Source organism: Chaetodon auriga, chromosome 12 (assembly GCF_051107435.1).
Source record: "Chaetodon auriga isolate fChaAug3 chromosome 12, fChaAug3.hap1, whole genome shotgun sequence".
In the NCBI taxonomy this organism is placed as follows: domain Eukaryota; kingdom Metazoa; phylum Chordata; class Actinopteri; order Chaetodontiformes; family Chaetodontidae; genus Chaetodon; species Chaetodon auriga.
In genome coordinates, this window is record NC_135085.1 from 2,322,289 (window position 1) to 2,340,405 (window position 18,117).

Genomic DNA, 18,117 nt, shown 5'->3' on the forward strand with positions numbered 1-18,117 from the left:
AGAACAACAGGTGCGTCAGTGCCAAGCCATGTCTCGGTTAAAAGACAGTCTAACTTAAAATCTAAAATCACATCATTCATTAAAAAAGTCTTGTTTAAAAGAGAGCGCACATTCAGCACCGCCACGTTAATGTTCGTGCTGAACATGCCCTCATCGTAGTGAATGGGTGTAATAACAGTGTGTGTGCGTGGTCTAAAACCAGTCCCGGCTTTGTGCGATCTGTAGGAGATGATGGTTGGGATGGTGTGGGTGGTGCTGTGTGGTACTTCTGTGGGTGGGGTGTGGTGTGTGTGTGTGTGTGTGTGTGTGACGTACAGGTAGTCAATCACGTGGGCATGATTGAACCGCGTGGTGAATGTTACCCGCTAAAACCGAGTTGCCCAGTGTACTCGGATGAAGTCTGTTGTGACGATAAAAGGAAGAGCAATTCCAGAACAGGTTGAAATTGTCAATAAAAGCCAGGTTACGTGATGTGCAGGTGTGCTGGAGCTTTCACAGAAGAAATGAAGCAGAAAGTGCTTTACAACAGAGAAATTACCTGTGTCAATTTCTTTGCATAAAAATAGGACAGAATGAACATAAAAACATGGATAGAAATTTCATGTAAAACAAGATAGAGAATAGATTATCACTGACCTTTTAAAAGCTGAACATTTTCAGTGTTGTGAAGTCTACCACCAAAATGCCATTTATGTGCACTTTATTGGGGTGTAGGCAGAAATCTCACAGAGGGATTCCTCAAAGCCTCGTCAAATGAAACCAAGACTTCATGCATTGCTAGATACCACCACAGGGAAGTGAGAAAATGTTTTTGTTTGTTTGTTTGTTTGTTTGTTTGTTTGTTGTTAGACGAACCTGCCCTTTATCACTGTGATAGGAGCAAACCTCGTAGTTCCACGTGGAGTCATGTTATGTAACTAAAGCATTAAACAGGTGTCCTTGCTTCATGCTCTCCAGTCAAACAGCAGCTGGCTGCAGACCACACCTCCCTTCACCTGAAGCTCTTCAAATGCAGCAGCCTGACACTGCACTGTCTGTGTGTCTCAGGTTGAATTACTTTCACAGACCTCTGAGCAGCTACCAGGCTGACAGGTTTGTCTACAAAGAGTATTTCCAGCAAACGATGATTCATTGAAATATCTTTCTGGGGGACTGAATTGCTCTAAAACATCTTTGAAGAACTGCCATTAATTTGTATCGATATGGATTTCTTACAACTGCCAGGTAAGTCATTGAGTAAATTGATGCCATTCTGTACAATACCTGAGTGAAGTCTGAAGCTGAATGAACTCAAAATGATCGATCCAGCTGTCCGGTGCAGTGAAGCATTGAGATTACAGTTTTTCTCAGTCACTTTGGTACATTTCTCGAATCATCCTCGACATTTGCAAAACAGTAAGTAAGGTTGAAGCCAGCCTCATTCATATGGATGAAGTTGTGGGGTGGTTCACTTTCTTCCAGTTCCATTTAACGCTATATCCAGAAGACACAAAATGAGTTTTATGAATTACATGCATTTTCATTTTGGACAAGATACAGTTACATCAAATGTATACAGCACATATTCCAACTTTTTTTCTACAGCCATAGCAAATGTGTGAAAGTCACACTTTACTGTATATCACTATACGAGGTCGTACTGTTGCCTGTCAGGTACAGTTACTGCATGCTCGTACATGTTTCACCTGTACATACTGATAACGCAGTTCCTTCACTCTTTCACTGTTTCTTTCAAATGGAACAGTGTACAGCTGCTTCATATTCATTTGGTGTCTTTTCAGCACCCTGTCAGTGGTTGAGATGCTGACTGCTGACTGGATGTTTTCAAAGATGTTGTTGTCCTCTATAATGGCACTCTTTATCTCCTTTAGTCTTATGGCATTGTTTTCTACAACCATGGTGCAAATAGCCTCCTCCTGTTCAGGAATGAAAAGGGGCCCTCTGTCAACCCTGTGAAGTTGTCTTGCAGTTCTATGTGGAAAAAAAAAGTAATGCAAAACACAAAATTGAGTGAGATGATCTAGCTGTTGGCCCTGTCCAATTCCTTGTCCTTCCATTGTCAGGCATTGTAACATTGTCTTGTGCTCCGGCTATATATATACTTGGCAGCTGATGGTTCATAAGATGTACCTTTAGGCTATTTCAGAAAACTGGTTGATCGTTGGTTGCTCTATGCAATGCTACACACCCCTTCATTAGAGAAAGTCAAGATTCACCTGGGAGCAATATACCAATTCAGGACAGATTTAGAAAAAAGTCTAATGGAAATGTATAGAAATATTCTTGACATATTATGACAACTTGTTCAACCATTTTGCATGGAAAGACTTATGCGATGAACTAATGCCTAAATGTTGTGGGGGGTGAGACTATTCAACAAAGACCCATTTAATACATTTTGATCAACATGTCTTAAGCAAGTGATAATGTAGGAAACAGCAGAGAATTGTACATAATCATTTGTATGGATGTACCAAAGCATTTAGAACTTGAGAAACTGCTTTTTTGATGTGCAAGTGACACAATTATGTGAAGATTGAACAAGTAGTTTTGAGAAATTCAATTCTGATCTGAGAAATGTACCAAAGCGACTGAGAAAAACTGTATCCATATAGTGCACAACAGCTCTGCTGTTTGAAAGCACACCCTCAACAACATACCTGAAAATGTCGAAGCATCGAACACTCCCTGGACAAAAGATGTTTGTTGAAATTCAGTTTGAGAGTTACAGTTAAAGTTGAATCATGTAAAATTCAGTCTGTACGAGAGTGAGCAGCGTTGATGGTCGTTCATTAAAACCTTACACAACCATCTATTTGAATAATATGCAAAATGTTTCAGAAATGAAATTTCTGACCACTAATACCCTTGATGTACCCTTAAAAGATAGACAGTGTGTGAGAGAAAAAGAGGATAGATAGACAGACAGACAGACAGACAGACAGACAGATAGAGAGAGAGAGAGAGAGCGAGATGGCACAGTTGACAGCAAGTTTGTTTGTTGGGCAGACATGGGTAGAGTTCAAATGGTTTTCCAATGCTGTGTGTAAATCAAGTGTTGTCAGTTTGAGATTTGTACATACTGAGGCTTCCAAATTTCCACATTTCTGACAAAGCATGTCATTTTTAACTGCAGCCGGCAGAGCCACAAAATGAAAATGCCAGAACTGATTGGTCCCATTGACCCAAAGTGAGGATTTTCTGTTTTACTAATATCTTGATTTTCGTATTGTTAATCAAACAAGATATTTCAAGAGGTAACCTTACACTGTAGAAAACTGATTCCAAAAAGTTGGGATGCTGTGTAAAACATCAGTAAAAACAAACCAACTGTGTTTAACAACAGTGTTTTCACAAGGTCTTCCTTCCGTCCTTCCATGTAATAATGATGACGCTTGCATCATCCTTGTGAACAACTGAGACTTCCAGGATGCTCCTTTTTATGTCCAATCATGATTTTAATATATATAACAGCGAAGGGGAACATGGGGAGCTGTGCTATGGCTCTTCCTTGCTCCAAGTCCTGCCTCAGTGGTCAAGGTGAAAGCATTACACTCCACTTCACTGACAAAACAAGCAGAGTCTGTCTGCTAAGGAGCAACATTTTTTTCCCTTTCAGAGGGAGCGAGATAGGCCCCACCAACCCCGATACCCACCCACCCCAGCAGAAACCCCACCCCTAGCTAACCCAGTCCAGCCCCACAATCCACTGCTATTGTTTGATGGTTAAAATATCATTATTACAACTCCAACAATGAAGATGATCAAAGTAATTGCCATTCAGTGAGTCAATAATTAGTAGAAAAGAAAGAAAAAAACACAGGGAAGAGAGCAGCAGCAATATCATAATGTAAAGAACGAATGATAAAGTCAAACAAAACAAAAACAAAGTCTGCAGGAGTGTGAATGTGTGTGTGTGTGAGTGTATTTTTGTAGTTGTGTGTGTGAAGTTGTGTGTGTGGGTATGAGTACAATGTGGAGCGGGTGCATACAATACATGATGTGTGTATTACAATGAGATGTGTGTGTGGGAATGTAGGAACTAGTCCAGCCCCATCCTGGACAAGAATGTGGACGGTCTCTCTGTAAAGACTGTGATGTGGTTCTTATTGTAGGCAGTGAGTTTCTCTATAGATGTGTGTCTGAAAGGACACTGGTTCAGTGGTTAATGTTTCTTGATTTTTTAATTTCCAGTTTTAGAGAATTGTTTTCTTGGCAACACTTAAATAAGCTGTTATTTATTTGATAAGGTGGTTTCTGAAGCGTCTCCTAACAGACCAAGCTTTGGGGTGGAGGAATTCTACACTCCAAGATGGTGGAGAGTTAGGGAGTCTCAGAAAGAGAAATTCAAATGGATGAAATAAAATAATTATCTGTTGTACCCATTGTGCTTTGGAAGCAAGTATTTGTGGTGTCTCCCAGTGAAATGCTTCTGTATAAGGTGTTTGAAGTTTATAAGGTGATTGCTGTGGGAAAGACGGTGGACGTGTGTGATAGTGATAGTGAAGAGAGGTGGAGTTGGAAGTCAGGGTTATGCCAAACGGGTATCTTTACACAGTGCTGGGGTGGAAATAAAAATCTTAATGACTTTCCAGCAGGCTGTCAGGGCTGGAGAGAATTTGGACTTGATTTGGTGGAAACTCTAAATGTTGATTTCAGCAGGTAAAGCTCCCTGCATCACAAGGGTTTGGGTGTTGTCCACATGAACATGTGTAGTATTATATCCATATATATGGACTATATGAAGGTTTGGGCACAATAAAGTGACCCTGCTATTCTCTTGTCTATTCGGTTGTCAAGGAAAGTTTTTGTATTGGTTATTATAGTTTTTCTTGATGTGATTAGGAAAGTAATACTGGGAATGTACGAGTTATTGAATTTTGTCATACATTCATTGATTATTGTCATTATTATTTGATATCCAACTATGATGGTTCAAATGCTTTATCCTGGGTGATATGGACAATAACCAGCATGTATTTACAAAAATCAATGAAGCTGATGAAGTAAAACCTTAAAGACATGTACAGAAGTAGCTGTGCCACTGAGTGTGAGTGCAGACTGAGACAGCTGATATGCAAAGACCAAAAACCAAGAGGGAAGTCACTGGGTATACAAAGGTTTTACTGAAGTATTCGTTTCTTCACCAAAAATGACACTTTTTGATGTCGCCTATTCAGGAATATAAACATGTATTTACAACATACAAAACCCTTTTTTATTTTATGAAAGAAGACAAACTTATGAACATAAGCAAAAGTACCAGGCCTTAGTTTTAAATTGGCAAGAAGCATAAATCTTAAAAATAAGTGTACCATTGCACTGAAGTTGTGTCAACAGTAACAGGTGAGTTTTAGGTTTAAGATTCACGCCAATCCGAAATAACCCATCATCACTCTCATATTACTGTATGATATCCAATTTATATTTTATTCTAAAACATCAGGACAGAAGAGCTTCATGATTGGTGTTTTATTGGGTAGCTAAAGTGATGGGAAAGACTACTGTACTGTACTGTCTTCTGAATGAGGAAGATCATTGCCTTTGATGCAGACATATTACTCAAAGCCAACAAAATTCTTCCATGAAAAGAACCTCCAGCAGAGCTCTCTGGATATATCCCACACTTATTGGCTCTGCTTCTCCTGGCAATTATATTGTAAGCAAAATGTTGAAGACTTTGCAGTTTTTTTGGCACATGAAAACAGCAAAAACTGATTTTCTCCAATAATTATTCTTGTTATTTGCACAGCTGAGGAGTGGTGGGTGTCCATTAGTTTCTCTGCTATTCATTTATTTTACTGTCTGCTGGCCAGCCTATCCCTTGTTGGGGTTGAATATGAAGAAGATGAGAACCTACAGCCATTGTATCTGTGTAGACAGGTCATAGAGAGCTGGTAACACACTGTGATGTCAGTCAGACAGGCATAGAACAGCAATCTTCCACCCATTCAAACTGAAGTAAAGATAACAGATGATGATGTATGTAACGTTGGTTTACCTCACCATCTACAGCAAAATGCTCACAGATTGAGCAACTGTACTGAAGCCTTTCACTCAGATCAGCTATGAATGTTTCCAGACTTAGCTGAGAGATTAGTGCTCGATAGTTAACAAACTGTATGTATGTTTTGTACTTCAAGACAGAATCATTGATAAATCAGCTGTGAGGGACATGCGGCAGCAGGAGGAGGACTCAGCAGCAGTCAGAGACAACAGACAGACCCCTCCTGACTTCAGCAGCATCTACAGCAAAGGTGAGAGCTCGGGTCGTCCATCGTCTCGAGGTGCAGTCAGGACCGGAGGCTTCTGTCACTGATGGACAGTATAGTCTTTAGTTGTGGGAGGACTGTACAAATGTCATCTAAACCACCAGAATCAAGTTGTAAAATGATCATATTAAGCATGTTAAAATTTCCAAAGAACTACTAAAAGTGGGGTTTAGATTAGATTTGATTAGATTCAACTTTATTGTCATCATCAGAGTGCAACACAGAGACAATGAATTGCAGTTTAGCATCTAACCAGAAGTGCAAATAGTCATAATATCCAAAAAATATATATATAAATACATGTAAATAGTGCAAGTGGCATGAAGTATAGTATAAACAGTATGAGGTAGGTGGAGGTAGTGCAAGTGATTTCTATTAAACCATAAAAAACATGTGCAACATGGTATGTAAACAGGTGACGTGCAACAGGTAGTAAATGGGGCTTAGTAAGTGCTTGTTACCTGGTACTTTTTAAGGTATTACTATTTCTAACCTTAGCTGAAGAGAATGAGCTCTGAATGTGAATGGCTGTGTGTGTGTGTGTGTGTGTGTGTGTGTGTGTGTGTGTGTGTGTGTGTGTGTGTGTGTATGTGTATGCAGACTTGCTCCCAGCATCAGGTGGTGAGGAGATGACCAGAGGGTTTCTGCAGGAGCTGGTTAACATTCTGTTGAGTTATATCTGCAAGTCAAGTCAGAGGAGCTCCAAGGTACTTAACTGTTTCCATCAACACTAAAAACATACTGTGGGACTAATGTATTTGAATCATGTACAATCATGTAAAATAATGCTAGACAGGAAATAATAAGTCAATAGATGATAAAGAATAGACGTAAATGGACATTTCATTAGGAGATGACATACTTTCAGAAGTAGCTATTTTGGTTTTGAGGAGCAGTGCTGACAGAAAAGAGAAGGCAATAAAGAAGGATGATCAGTATAAAGGAAGGAAATGAGAGTGAAAGATTAAAAGACAAAAGTGAAAAGACCAAGATATAGCACACCTGATACTCCTATGTATTTATATTCTACCAGTACGATGTTTTTTTTCCCAAATCACCAAGAGTTTGGATCGGAGGATCCAAAGCTTTGAACTGAACTGCCCAGTAGTCGCAAACATTACTTTAATGACTAAAGTAATTTTATCATTAAAGCAGTAGTTATTATTTATTTTATTTTTTAGTTTGTCATTGTAAAACACACCGCCTCATCATAAATGTGTGGTGCATGCACTCCTCTGTTTGTGGCACAGGTTGGGATACTCTGTTATGTATGAGAGATTCAGCAGAGGGTTTTATTTGAAATATTACATATATTTCAAATAAATGTTTATGTTGAATGTTTATGAATATGTACATCATCAAATATGAGACACAGAAAATGACATATTGAAAAAAATACTGCTCCCTGTGTTTTAGGTCCTGGACTTCCACCATCCTCACCAGCTGAAGGATGGACTGGAGGGTTTCAGTTTGAACCTGCCGGAGCAACCAGAAACTCTGGAGCAGTTACTGGTGGACTGTAGAGACACACTTAAGTATGGTGTCAGTACAGGTGCGTGTGTGTGCGTGTGTGTGTGTGTGTGTGTGTGTGTGTGTGTATACGTGTGAATGAACCACTGAAACCCTCTGAATTCTTTGATTTATAAGAATGGAGACATAAAATTTCCAAAAAATCTGTTAACACAAAAAACATGATTACTATTCAAAAACAACAAAAAAAGGTAAGCCTTGCCTGTTCAGCACAAAAGAATTGGAGCCTCTGTCCGACTGTTGCAACAGTATAACAAAAGTGCCCACTTGGAAGCTCTTATGCCAGATAACACATGATAAAGTGTCCTCTAAAGGGCGTTTTCCGTGGATAAAATGCAATGCAGTGATATACAGGCTACCCTATATGCTACAAATGGTTTGAGACTGTTTCACCATAAATGCACCACAACCTCTGCATGCTGGTGCCCTTTTTATTTATTTATGTTTTTGCCTCTGCCTCTCACACAGAGTTTGCCACTGGTTCAATGTTATCTACTGTACTCCACAGACACTGGAAGTAAACATTACACTCAATTGGCATGACACACCTGCTGCTGTAAGAGAGAGGAGACAATAATTACACACTGCAAAATTCCCAGAACGCAAGCAGAGCAGGAACAGGAGGGCAACATAACTCACTGAAGCATGATGGTGTGAATAGAGGAGAATATGGCATTGTGCATGGGTGCACACATAATGGAACAGCTGTAGGGACATTCAATTATTAATAACTGTGCAGCACAATTTCATAGAAATTTATTCCATTTGCATTGCATTTGATTACTTTACATGGAGGTAAAACATCTCACTAAGATAAGATTTATTGACAATAAAATGGCATCCAAAATAAAATCACCTATATTTATGTTCATTATGTACAAAAGAGTATAAGAATAATACTGTCTTGAGAAGGATGGCTCAGTTTCTCAATGGAAAATTTTTAATTGCACATGAGTAAGATATGGATAGAAAAATACAGTGTTTTTGTACAATTGCATGGTAGAAAATATGTTGTGATGTGAAGCAACATCAACACAGTGCTACACTGATGTTGGAGTTCAACAGTCTGACAGCTGTTTGAATGAAGGACCTGTGGTAGTGTTCCTTCTTACAAAGCTGTGGCTCAGGAGGTGGAGTGGTCATTCACTTATAAGATGGTCGGTGGTTCGATCTGGCCGCAGCAGTCTATATGTAGAAGTATCCTTAGGCAAGATACTGAACCTCAAATTGCTGTGCCATTGGTGTGTGTGTGAACAGATAACGCCGCTTACAAGCTTAGCCGCCATATGAATGTATGTGTGAATGGGTGAATGCAGACATGTTGTAAAAGTGCTTTGAGTGGTTGTCAGGCTAGAAAAACACGTTATAGATACAGTACAATTAAATACATTTACCATTTACAGAGTGGATGCAGCAGTCTGTTGCTGAAGGTGTTTCTTAAGCCCCTCACCATCTCATGCAGGGGGTGAGAGGGGTTGTCAATGATTGATGACAGCTTGGCTAGCATCCTCCTCTCACCCACCTCCTCAGTGGTGTTGAGAAGGCAGTCCAGGACAGAGCCAGAGCCACTATATGGACTCGCTACAGCCAACCCCACAAAATGACAACTTTTAAAAACATTACCATGTCATTTCATCACGTTCGTGTAAAGCCAAAGAATATGGAAACTTTAGAAAAAGTTAGGATGTTTTCTGACTGTCATGTTGATGCATTTTAATACAGCAGTACTAGAAATCCTCTTGCCGTGTCTTTGCAGATTGGTCTTCCATTTCACACAGTTAATCAGATTAAAAGTGAATCCAAACATGTTGTCAAACTCTCACATTTGTGTGAAATAGGTGCAGAGGGCAGTAAGAGCCTGAGCCAGCAAATAGTCCAGTATATACGATAGGCACCCAGAGACCAATCAGTCTTATAAATGATCTTGATTGTCAGCAGACAGACAGGACAGACAACAAACAAACAAACCCTGCACTGACTATCCCTCCATCTCTCTTAAATAGTTGTGTGCATGAAGTTTACCAATGACCTTTATTTTTCCAGGTCATCCCCGTTTCTTCAACCAGCTGTCTACAGGACTGGATGTGATTGGTCTAGCTGGCGAGTGGCTGACCTCTACTGCTAACACTAACATGTAAGATCTCCTCACCAGTAGTGCAAAGTAACAAAGCACTTTTTCTCAGGTACTGCACTTTACACACCGGTTCTGTTAGGAACAGTGACATTATGCACTGCAGACCATTTGACTGTGGCAGAGTTGATGGCAAAGAAGAAGTTGGAATGAAGTCCTCATTGTACTGCACTGTGTGCTGTACATTCTGCTTGGTCCACAGCCCCCCTTGAAGTGATGACTTTTCATTATTTAGTTCAAATTTCTACCCTCTCCTTACCTTCCAGAGGAAAGGGGAAATGTTCATTAATGTTCTTCCTGTTGTTGCACATGCTCTGTGTTCTCTGTCAGTGTGGTAGTGTAGTTCATACCTGCCACTGAAAGCACCTCAGCTGTGGTGCACTCACTCTCCCTTATCATAGACTTAAAATGTATTTGCAATAGTCTTGTGTTGACTTTACATATAGTAATCATGGTAATTGTGTTAATGGTTGACTGTTGAGAGAACTGCTTTATTTTATCTCTGCAGTTGAAAAAGCCCCTAAGAAGTCTTATAACATGTAGTCTTTGTCATTGCAATGTAAAATAATATGATACCATATTTCATCAGGTTTACATATGAAGTGTCTCCTGTTTTCATCCTCATGGAGGAAGTTCTGCTGAGGAAGATGCAAAGCATTGTGGGATGGTCTGATGATGAAGGAGATGGAATCTTCTGTCCAGGTAATACATGCAGGGAAAGTACAGCAGAAATTAGTGGATGGATCAACTGTTGTTTTGATGACAGATGTTAAAAGTAACACTGAACATGTGCTGACACAAAATGTTGCACAAGTTACTTGGAAAGTGTAGTGAGCTAAGCTAACATTTACTCCACATTAGACTCCACTTCACTCCACTGAAACTAACCCTCCAGAGAAATGTAGCAAGCTAAGCTACAGAAACATGGCAATAGTTTGCTGCATCCAAGGTGTTTTCTTCCCCTTTTCGCCCTAACACCCTGTCAATCTCCCACACACTGAACTACGAAGTTCTAAAATTGTACAGTATCAGCATACAATTTATAGTATACGGTTTATAGTTTAAGGATATACTTTAGAGTATGTAACTGAGGTAACAAGAAACAAATGTGTGGTTGTGTGTGTTGCTGAGTGTGGTTGCTATTTGTCTATAAACTCTGTTTTCTGAAGGAGGCACAATATCCAACCTGTACAGCATCTTGTTGGCCAGATACCACTTCTACCCCGAGGTGAAGACCAGAGGGATGGGAGCTCTGCCTCAGCTGGCCCTCTTCACTTCAGAACATGTAACCAAACCTTGCACACTAACCATTACACTCTGGGGCACTTAAGGATTATTCTGATTTTGCCATTATTTGACCTGTAGATGTCACTTAGATACTATTTCTTGAGCTGGTTTCAACCAAAGGTAAGCAAGAAGGATACGTAAGTCCACTCGCTTCCCTCATCTTAAAAAAGAGAAATTTTGGGGGAAAATTAAGCTCTTATCATGTAACTTCAAATGATAAAACAACAGTAAACAGCACTAAATAATAATAGTAAAGCAATAACTTAAACCATTGGATAAAAATCTCCTACACTTCAGCAGCTATCATGCCCCTTCACTCGAAAAAAATCAGTATAAATCTATGATCTGTTTCTCAGACTCAGACGCATCTGATCCACATGAAGCTTTTACATGAATGGTTACAGGAAAGAGTTTAGAAAAAATATCTCATTGAGTTCAACCTTCAGAGAGCGAGTAGCACCAAGCACACCGAGTTATTATTTCAGATAAAAGGCCCTTTTCCAAGGTATCACTTCTGTAAACACATACAGATCAGTCTCTGAAGACCTTAGAGCTTTGGTTAGAAAACATTAGCACATTCTTTCCAGTGATCACACATTTTGTGTCCCTCAAGATTTTGTCATAAGAGATTTTTTTTTTTTTTTTTTTGAGAGATTAGTCTGATCTGACTCCTAATCCTTGACATTCCTAATGACAGGTGTCCATGTCATGGTCATTGCTCATCTATGACCAAAGGGAACACATCAGCACATCCAAACTTCAGTTCTACCGAAAAAAATTAAAAAGAAAAAAGAAAAAGAAAATGGTGACACATGCAATTCCACAGATTGTTTATCTTGTCGGATGTCAGGCATTTCAATACGTATGCCCAAACCATGGAGGGAATAGAGGCAGACTGTGTTGGATTGATTTTTTACAAACTCTTACACTTAATGGTTTACAGATTCACAAGTAAACTTTCTATCAATTTCTTAATTGCTCATGTTATTATTGTGAATTTCTTCAGGCTTTCCCTGATCCCAATAGTTATTCTATCAGATATATACTTGTTACTTACAGCAGTGTTGTCACGATACAAAAAATTTTACTTCCAGTTTGTCTTATGTAATGGCTTCATCCGCAGCATTTCAAGGACTTTTGGCTTATGAATCAAACATCAAAGATCATTCTTGTGTTAGGACATAGTAGTTCAACAACACAGTCCTCAATCAAGGTCCACTTATTGTTTTCTTCAAAGTATTATCCCATCCTAACTTGTGATTATACACTGATGCTGTCTGCATTCAGTTTCATGGGACATGTGCACCTGGGAACTTTTTCTTAGAACCAAACAATGCAGCCACTTCTGTCAGCTGAATGAAACGTGTACCTGTTTGCAGTGTCATTGAAGTGAGACAAATGAAGATGAATGGCTGTCTTTTCACCCACTCAGAGTCACTATTCAGTGAAGAAATCTGCAGCCGTGCTGGGGATGGGCAGTGAGAATGTGGTCATAGTGAAATGTGATGAAAGGTGGGTAAGGTACTAAGTCACTAAATAAACATTTGTTGGTTGATAGTCAATATGATGCATGACAAAAGAAATGTTTGCTCACCTGTTGCAGCTTTATATGTGTCTGTGTATATGTTTTGGGGAAAGATTTCCATGCATGTGGGCTAGTAAAAACAGGTAATTCTTCCTTACAAAGAATTACATACAGTAGGCTGGTGTCAGGGGTATGTCAAGTCGACATGTCAGTTACTGTTCATTGACCCTTCGTCTATATTTTTGGTTCTTCAAGAGGGAAAATGATTCCTGCTGAACTTGAGTCTTCCATTGTTACAGCGGAGGAAAAGGTATGAAGGAAAGTCAAAACAATGTTACAAAAACTCTTCCATTACGTGTAGTTGTTATGAGAAATTATTAATTGTGTTCAAAATGTCCTCAATCTCATAACATTAAGACACATTTTAAACTTCTGGTTTGCCTGCCTCTATGTATGATATAGTCACAGTTGATTGTGGGCAGACAGCTGGAATGTACAATACAGTGCACACATAAGATAAGGCCAACTTCAGTTCTCTCTCTCAGGGTTTGGTTCCATTCTATGTGAATGTGACAGCAGGCACCACAGTGTACGGAGCCTTCGATCCTCTCAATGCCATTGCGGACATCTGCCATCGCCACACACTGTGGATGCATGTTGATGTAAGGTTCCTCATGCTCTCTCTCTCTCTTCCTCTTAATGCAATAGTCAATATAAATTAGAGGGCAATACACTGAGGCCAAATGAATTTATATACATATTGCTTTTTAAAGAATAAAAAACAATTTCAAGTTTCAAAGACTAAATTATTAGAATTAAGGTACACTATTGATGCTGAGGATGCTAGCTCTTACATTGAAGAAGATCAAAGTTTTCCTGGAGGGGACAGAAAACCAGACTGATTACAGACTGACTGTTAGTGGCCCTGTGTGAAGTTATACATGACTCCCTGACAGCAGGACAACTGGACCCTTGCCCAGTTGTATGTATGTATGTATGAATGACCAAAAAAAATAGCTTCCACAACTTGATAAATACCTGGTCTCACACACACACACACACACACACACACACACAGATTATTGTGCGGCCAGAATGTAGCACTTAAATGAATCTGTTTTGTGAGCACTCAGGCAGCGTGGGGTGGAGGCCTGCTCATGTCAGACAGACATAGGATGAAACTACAGGGCATAGAACGGTAACTGCATCAACATACAACCCGACCCCTCACACAACATGTCTGTTTCCTCTGTGGATGTCTCACCCCTACACTCTACAACAAAGACTCCTGAACCTACAACTCTCTGTGAATTCAGCCTATGTTGCCATTTTGATACTGCTAGCAAACACTGAATCAATCTATTGGTGCAAGTGTAGAGAAATTCCTGTGATAAATAACATACCAGTTTTCCTGTCTTTAAACACCTGCTTGATTGTTTTTCCTCTACACAAATTAATTGCGTAATCTATCTATCTATCTATCTATCTATCTATCTATGTACACACACACACACACACACACACACACACTATATTGTATATCTTTAATCATATGAGAGACAAAGAAAAAGCTCTCTTGTTTAAGGCCCTGGCCAGATGCTGTTTTTGTTTGGTTAGCAGCAGGTCTAAGGTTGCCAGTGTCATCAGTCAGAATGGAATTGTTAAATTGGCAATGGTTGCTTTCCAGAGCCTGGTCTGTAACATGGAATCCTCATAAGATGATGGGCGTCCCTCTGCAGTGCTCTGCCATACTGGTCAAGAAGAGAGTAAGAAACAATCCTCTTCAATTCAAATGTGCATTACAAAATACATGACCACGTCTGGAGGCTATTCATTGAATGTTTTAACCATGCTAGCATGCTAGTTAGCTTCAGGGATGGCAATATGAGTCTGTCTCTCGGTTAGTCCACCACTTGAAATTTTTCAGCAGTGATCAGATCAATTGCTAGAAAACTTTGCATTGACATTCAGGAGTCCACAGCATGAATCCTAATGATGTTGGTGATCCTCTGACTTTCCCTTTTGTGCCACCATGAGGTTGACATTTGTTCAGAGTAAAATGTTTCAACAACTCTTGGATGGAATACCACAAAATCTAGTTCAGTCATGGTCTTTGTGTGGCTGTTGACTGTTAATTGTGTTCCCCAGAAGGTTTATGTAAAATTCACAAATTCACTATGAATTTTGTGCAATCCAAGAACTGTGACATTCATAAACTGAACATATAAACTGGCACATAAAGTTCAGGACTTTGACACCAACTACTTTTAGGATTTGGTAAAATCAAATGTTCTGTCTCATGCTTTAAGTCATCATTCAGGTTTTTAATATTTAGCCATGGCCACCATCTTTCCTTAGCCTGAATAAATAGGTGAACATGAAAGCTCCAGAAGAACCATCTTTTAACTTAAAGTGCTTTAAGTTGCAACAGAGTCAAATTTAAGCAGAACCTAAAACCAATATGTATATGTATGATTAAAACATAATTCTAGTGGCATTACATTTGCATTACATTACAAGAATACTGTACACCCCAAAGCATATCACAAGCTTTCCCAAGCTTTAAAGGTTTGAACAAACCTCAAAGGTTGTATAATTTTATGGTTCAGTCTGTATGTTCTAGAATGCCATCCTGAACCTGTCTTACATCTGTGAGGAAGCTATAGGAGAGCAAAAGACAATATAAAGAACTATTCTTTTTCTTTTTTAAATAACTTTGTCACATGGTCTTCAGTAAGTCCACTGATATCTCTAAGTGCTTTTTAACAGTCTATAAGCAGTTAAAAACCAGTGATTTGGATGTCTAAACCAAGGTTAACATTTAAGGTTTTACCACAATATTTCATCTTTATATATACATACATACAGTGTGTGTGTGTGTGTGTGTGTGTGTGTGTGTGTGTGTGTGTCTCTCTCTCTATATATATTCTCCATGGATAATCTCTAGCAGTATTTTCTATGAATGTTCCATGGCCCTCTCTTCTGCAGGGTCTGTTAAAGGAATGTAATGAGTTGGGTGCTGAGTACCTTTTCCAGACAGACAAGTCCTACGATGTGAGCTATGATACTGGGGATAAGAGCATTCAGTGTGGCCGACACGTGGATGCCTTTAAACTTTGGCTCATGTGGAAGGCAAAGGTAAGCATGCACACTATCGTTGTAACCCCAGTGTGAGAAGGTTAATATTCTTCCCTCTTATTCTGACACAGTGCATTCTGTATCTGAGACTGAATGTAATCTTCAAAGCAGGAACCTTTCTATAAATATACATTTATTCACATCCAACTCATTTACTGCGAGAGATGGTGGCTTAGGGCTCAGGTAACATGAAACTGTATATAATACAAGATAGGAACTCATGCACAAGGACATCAGGATGTAATCAATTTGTTTTGGATAACATCCTAGTCCAGTTCCATGTAATCTGGAAAAGGCTGAAGCAGGCTGAATACGTTGCTCAAAGAAGGAATGAAAAATCATTTTCAGTTGAGGATGGTTGCAGTGAATACAAAATAAATCAGCTCTTTGTATTTCCTTTAAAATGAGTATGTCACCACATTCCATCGTAACATCTCCTGAACCAGCAGGAGTTCACTCATAGACGGACTGAATAGTGAGCACCCAGAATACACTGTGAGAGTATTGCCACCAAAACTCCATATAATGTCACAGAAAAGAATTTAAACAGCATCTTATATCTTTTTACTGGATGACTTACAAAAAAAATGTAAGAACTAGTACAAATGACAAAGTTTTTAAATTAGATGGTGTGGTCTACTAGGTGACATTGCATTTTATATTTTTGGCTGCTGTTTGGCTTTACAGTTTCTTCACTGTTCACTTATTTGTCTCCATCTTCCCCCTTTGTAAGACTGCATGATGTCTCTATGTCTTTTTAACTTGCTGTCTCTCTCTCTCTGTCTTCGTGTCTGTTGCTCCCTCTGTCAGGGCTCAGAGGGTTTTGGAGCTCAGGTCAACAAATGCTTAGAGAATGCTGAGTATCTGTATGATCAGCTGCAGAGAAGGACAGAATTTGAGCTGGTCTTCAAAAACAAAGTAAGGCCAGTTTTCATGGGGGAAATGATATATCTATTTTTTGATCACACTGTGTTCCATGTTTGAAATGTTTTTTGATAAAAGAAAAAATCTCCATCTTGACATTGCTCCATTATTGTCTTAAGGTGTCTCCAAGAAGCATGTGAATTTGACAGATACAGACTAGATTAAATCATCTAACAAAGATAGGCTATATAACATTGAAATAGTTGTTGAAGTGGCAGTGGTTATTGAAACATTAAAATACATCCAGACATCTAATTTATAACCAGGAAAAATCCACTTTGTTGAATATAATTATCATTGCATGTCCATGTCTCCGAGACATCTAAAAAGCCTTAATTTTTCAACCCAGTTCAGCCTGGTTTTACACCACAGATGTCTACCAAGATAGATACATTTATCCCTGAAACGATGATTTTAACTTCTTGCACTAACCATGTACGGGACTATTGTTGTACATGCTTGGTCCTAGTTCAAGTTTAGTTTCAAGTTAAGATTGTAATTCCTTCTTTTTTTTTTTTTTTATCCACCTCTTTGGTGATTTTGATAGACAAGGAAACAGTAAATTCTTAATGGGCATATGTGTCATCCACCTCTCACACAGCCAGAGCACTGTAATGTGTGTTTCTGGTACACACCCCCCAGTCTGAGAAGCCTGCCACTTGGACCTGACAGAGACACAAGACTTCATCAGGTCAGCAGACGGCATCTAAAAGGTTCCTCTGGACTCATTCAGTAATGGCCTAGCACCATTGCTTCAAAGTAATTATGTTTGATGGTGATATTCTCCTCACGTCTCTACAGGTGGCTCCTCGGATCAAAGGCAGGATGATGGAGAAGGGATCTGTTCTGATTGGCTATCAGCCTTTGGGGGCCAAAGTCAACTTCTTCAGGTGTGTGTTGTCAAATCCTGCCACGCAGCAAGAAGACATAAACTTCCTGCTGGATGAGATCGTCTTGCTGGGCCGTGACCTGTGACCTCTGATATGATCGTTTGGTTTCACCTCAGTTCATGTCAGTTTGAAGGAAATGAGTGCATCTGACTGAGACCTTTGTTTTACTGCCAATGCCAATAGCCTACATTGTATCCAGCCTGGGTACACAGGTTTTTGACAATTGCTTCCAGCTATGCTTCACAGCCTCTGTTTAACAGTAGAACTTTTGATAAACATTATTTCAAACATTGAACAGGTTTTTCAAAAGAGGCTTTGGTAATTGGCCTTTCCCCTCCAATCTACGGACCCATCTGCTGTGTGAACTTGTTATTTTAAGGTTCTCAGGGCATCTCAGTCAAGTGAATATATCTGGAAATA

At 39.3% G+C, this 18,117-nt stretch overlaps 1 protein-coding gene across 1 annotated transcript; it reads left to right on the top strand.

The window, feature by feature from the left end:
• Positions 1-1,166: 1,166 nt before the first annotated feature.
• Positions 1,167-17,782, top strand: gad3 (glutamate decarboxylase 3). The gene is made up of 16 exons (XM_076745175.1): positions 1,167-1,224; positions 6,144-6,257; positions 6,873-6,979; positions 7,689-7,824; positions 9,846-9,936; positions 10,523-10,635; positions 11,103-11,218; positions 12,653-12,732; positions 13,001-13,055; positions 13,291-13,407; positions 13,879-13,943; positions 14,433-14,511; positions 15,734-15,883; positions 16,694-16,801; positions 17,409-17,498; positions 17,609-17,782. The coding sequence occupies exons 1-16, from the start codon at positions 1,203-1,205 to the stop codon at positions 17,780-17,782; spliced, it is 1,617 nt and encodes a 538-aa protein (XP_076601290.1). The 5' UTR covers positions 1,167-1,202.
• The last annotated feature ends 335 nt before the right edge of the window (positions 17,783-18,117 follow it).

Bases quoted from the DNA above. Each gene is read 5' to 3' on its own strand.
- gad3 (XM_076745175.1), top strand. From the start codon at position 1,203: ATGGATTTCTTACAACTGCCAG. The intron at 6,980-7,688 runs GTACTTAACTGT...CCTGTGTTTTAG, and splicing joins CAAGTCAGAGGAGCTCCAAG to GTCCTGGACTTCCACCATCC. The intron at 11,219-12,652 runs GTAACCAAACCT...TCACCCACTCAG, and splicing joins CCCTCTTCACTTCAGAACAT to AGTCACTATTCAGTGAAGAA.